The 2,934-nt window shown below is 41.0% G+C and overlaps 1 protein-coding gene across 1 annotated transcript in view; it reads left to right on the top strand.

The window, feature by feature from the left end:
• The first annotated feature begins 592 nt into the window (after positions 1 to 592).
• The window catches only part of LOC103731678 (interstitial collagenase-like), a 10,041-nt gene continuing 7,699 nt past the window's right edge, over positions 593 to 2,934 (top strand). The window contains exons 1-4 of the mRNA XM_008830083.1: positions 593 to 700; positions 1,386 to 1,624; positions 1,717 to 1,865; positions 2,092 to 2,217. Coding sequence (XP_008828305.1) covers positions 593 to 700; positions 1,386 to 1,624; positions 1,717 to 1,865; positions 2,092 to 2,217 — 622 coding nt within the window. The remainder of the gene's footprint in view (positions 701 to 1,385; positions 1,625 to 1,716; positions 1,866 to 2,091; positions 2,218 to 2,934) is intronic.

Below are 2,934 nucleotides of genomic sequence, written 5' to 3'. Positions count from 1 at the left end.
ACAAAGCTGGAGAGATGGCTCAGCTGTTAAGGGCACTGGCTGTTCTTGCAGAAGACCCAGGTTCAAATCCCAGCACCCACATGGCAGCTAACAATTGTTAGGAACTCCAAATGACCTCTTCTGTTCTCTTTGGGTACTACGTGACATGGGTGCACTTACATACATGCAGGTATACACATGAAATAAAAATGAATAAAATATTTTTTTAAAAGATTGTCCTCTGACATCCACAAGCATGCATACAGACACACACAGTAATAAGGCCTCCAAGCATGCTGTGCCTGTACTTATCTGTCCATCTCTCAAGGACTGTATATGAACTGGAGAAAACAGCTGCTTGCATGGTGAAGACTTTTTCACACATGTCCTGTTTGATATTGATCATGAGATAGCTATCTATGCTGAACTACTCCAAATAATCTGGTCAAAGTGAGTTTCTGAACAAGAGGATGTTATGGAGCATGAGTCAGATAGCTTCTGGCTTTGGGGAAGTGCTAGAAGTCTCTATATAAAGATGGAGCTTCCTAGGTAGGATATTGGAACAGCGAGAAGACATTGGCGGACTTCCCTGAGAAGAAAGATCAAGTACAGGATGCCGAGCTTTCCCCCTCTGCTGCTGCTGCTGCTGCTCTGGGGTTCCAGTTCTTACGGCTTCCCACCACTTTCAGAAGGAAACTGGCAAAATGTGGAGAAAGTCTGGGTAAATGCTCCATCACTCCTGTTAGGAATACAAGTCTTTGCTTCTTTCTACCATAGCATAATGGTATTTATGGATGGCTTTCCTTCTACAAAAATGCTGTTTGTCAGAAATGGAACCTCCCCAACATGCATCTTGCCAAGCCTAGACTCCCCCTTTCTAGTTGGAAGTGAGAGGGACCCAAGAAAGAAGACACAATTCCTTCTACATATTGTAGATTAGCAGCAGTGCAAAACCCTCACTCTGCAAACCTTGCTCTATCACAAAGTTCAGATTTCTTAGAAATTAGTGGTGAGATTCATGCTCTGAAACTGAGTTTTTCCATTAAAGATACGGTGACAAGAATGATGAAATGCAGTCAAAATGTTAAAAGTAGTTCTTGATTTTGACTAAAACAGCTGTCAATCTTTTTTTCAAAGTGAATACTGTTTTCCAATTAGTATTTCAACAACTTTAACGATATTTCTTTTGTATGTGTGTTTTGCCTGCATGTATGTATATATATACTATGTGCATGCCTAGTGCCCCCAGAGGTCATAAGAGGTCATAGGATCTCCAGGAACTGGAGTTACAGGAGGCTATGGGAGCTGGGAACTGAACCTGGGTCCTCTGCAAGAACAGCAAGTGCTCTTAACTGCTGAGCCATATCTTCAGAACCTAGTGTTTCAATAATTTTATATTTTATCAGAAATACCTGAAAGACAATTACAAATTGGATGGATACCTGCCAATTGAAAAGCTGAGAGGCACAGGGTTGACGATTGAAAAGCTGAAGCAAATACAGCAATTCCTTGGGCTGAAGGTGACTGGGAAGTCAGTTCCTCAGTCCCCAAGAGTGGGGAGGAACGCTGAGCTTGAGGCAGCTGATGAGGTCCTGTATGTGACTGAAAACAACCCTCGCTGGCAGAAAACACATCTGACTTACAGGTAACCAGGGCGGGCATCAGAATGAGAACACTATTTTCTACTAGAGTAGAAGGAGACAATACCAAGGGGCCTCGATTTTATTTCATTCTAAGGCTTACAAATTACGAAACGCATTTGCCAAGAGAAGTTGTGGATCGTTCCATTGACAGAGCCTTTAAGCTCTGGAGTGACGTGTCACCTCTAACGTTCTCCAGGATATTTGAGGATGAAGCAGATATAATGATAACCTTCTTCCGTGGAGGTGAGCTCTCCCACTTTAACGCCATCTTGCCCTTAAACCTCCTCAACTTTATAAGGAGAATGCTTGCTGAAGGGCATTGTCGATTTTATGGGTTAGGGAGGGAAATACCATCATATTGGATGGAAGTTTGTTGACCTTTTAACAGAGCCAACATGCACCCTCCTGAGTTAAACAACATGAGAATCAAAAGAGCTTTTATTGAATGTATTGAACCTGTTCCTTGCAGACCATAATGACAACAACCCCTTTGATGGACCTGGAAACCTACTTGCTCACGCTTTTCAGCCAGGCCCAGGGATTGGGGGCGACATTCATATAGATGCTGATGAAACCTGGACTGACAATACTGACGGTGAGTCAGATGATGTTGCTTTTCTCAGTTCACCTGCCTCTTCATAACCCAGTGTAGCACTGGTTGATTTAATGGGTAGAAAGCATTCCTAGACGTAGGCATTATTTTTCTATTACCACTCAGAGAATTAGTAGCACATTGAGAAATATGAAACTCTAGTGATTTCTGGTAGTGTGTCATCTCATTGGTGGCAAATTGGTCAATTCAAATTTTCCCTTAAGAAAATGCTGAGAGCCAGTGATATGACTCTGTGGGTAAAGGTGCTTGCTGCCAGGACTGATGACTTGAGCTGGATCCCTGGTACCCACCTGGTGGAAGGAGAGAACTGATTCCCAAATTTGTTCTCTGCCCACCACTCATGTACATACACATACAAAATAGATAAATATATATAAAATTTTTTTCAAAAAATTGCAAACAATTTTTTCAAAACGAAAGAATGTTGAAAGCTTTGCTATTTATTAATTTTGACAGTAAATTTTATGTAGAAAATTACATGAAGAAAAAAATTTCGAGCACTGAATATCAGTTTTGTAAATAAGAAAAGAATAAATGTGAACAGAACTCATCATTCCTCTGAGAAATAACTTGTGCCAGCTGATCATTAAAACAGAATCATCTCAGCTAGATGTTCAGTGGGTGAGATTGCCTTGATCTTATCAGTGTAATCCTAGAGTTTAGGCATCAATATGTCTCCTTATTATTAATAAACTCTGG

This window comes from Nannospalax galili, unplaced genomic scaffold (genome assembly GCF_000622305.1).
Source record: "Nannospalax galili isolate Female #2095 unplaced genomic scaffold, S.galili_v1.0 scaffold1750, whole genome shotgun sequence".
Classification (NCBI taxonomy): Eukaryota; Metazoa; Chordata; class Mammalia; order Rodentia; family Spalacidae; genus Nannospalax; species Nannospalax galili.
The sequence above is the reverse complement of the archived record's forward strand: the minus strand, read 5'-3'. Positions and strand labels throughout refer to the sequence as shown.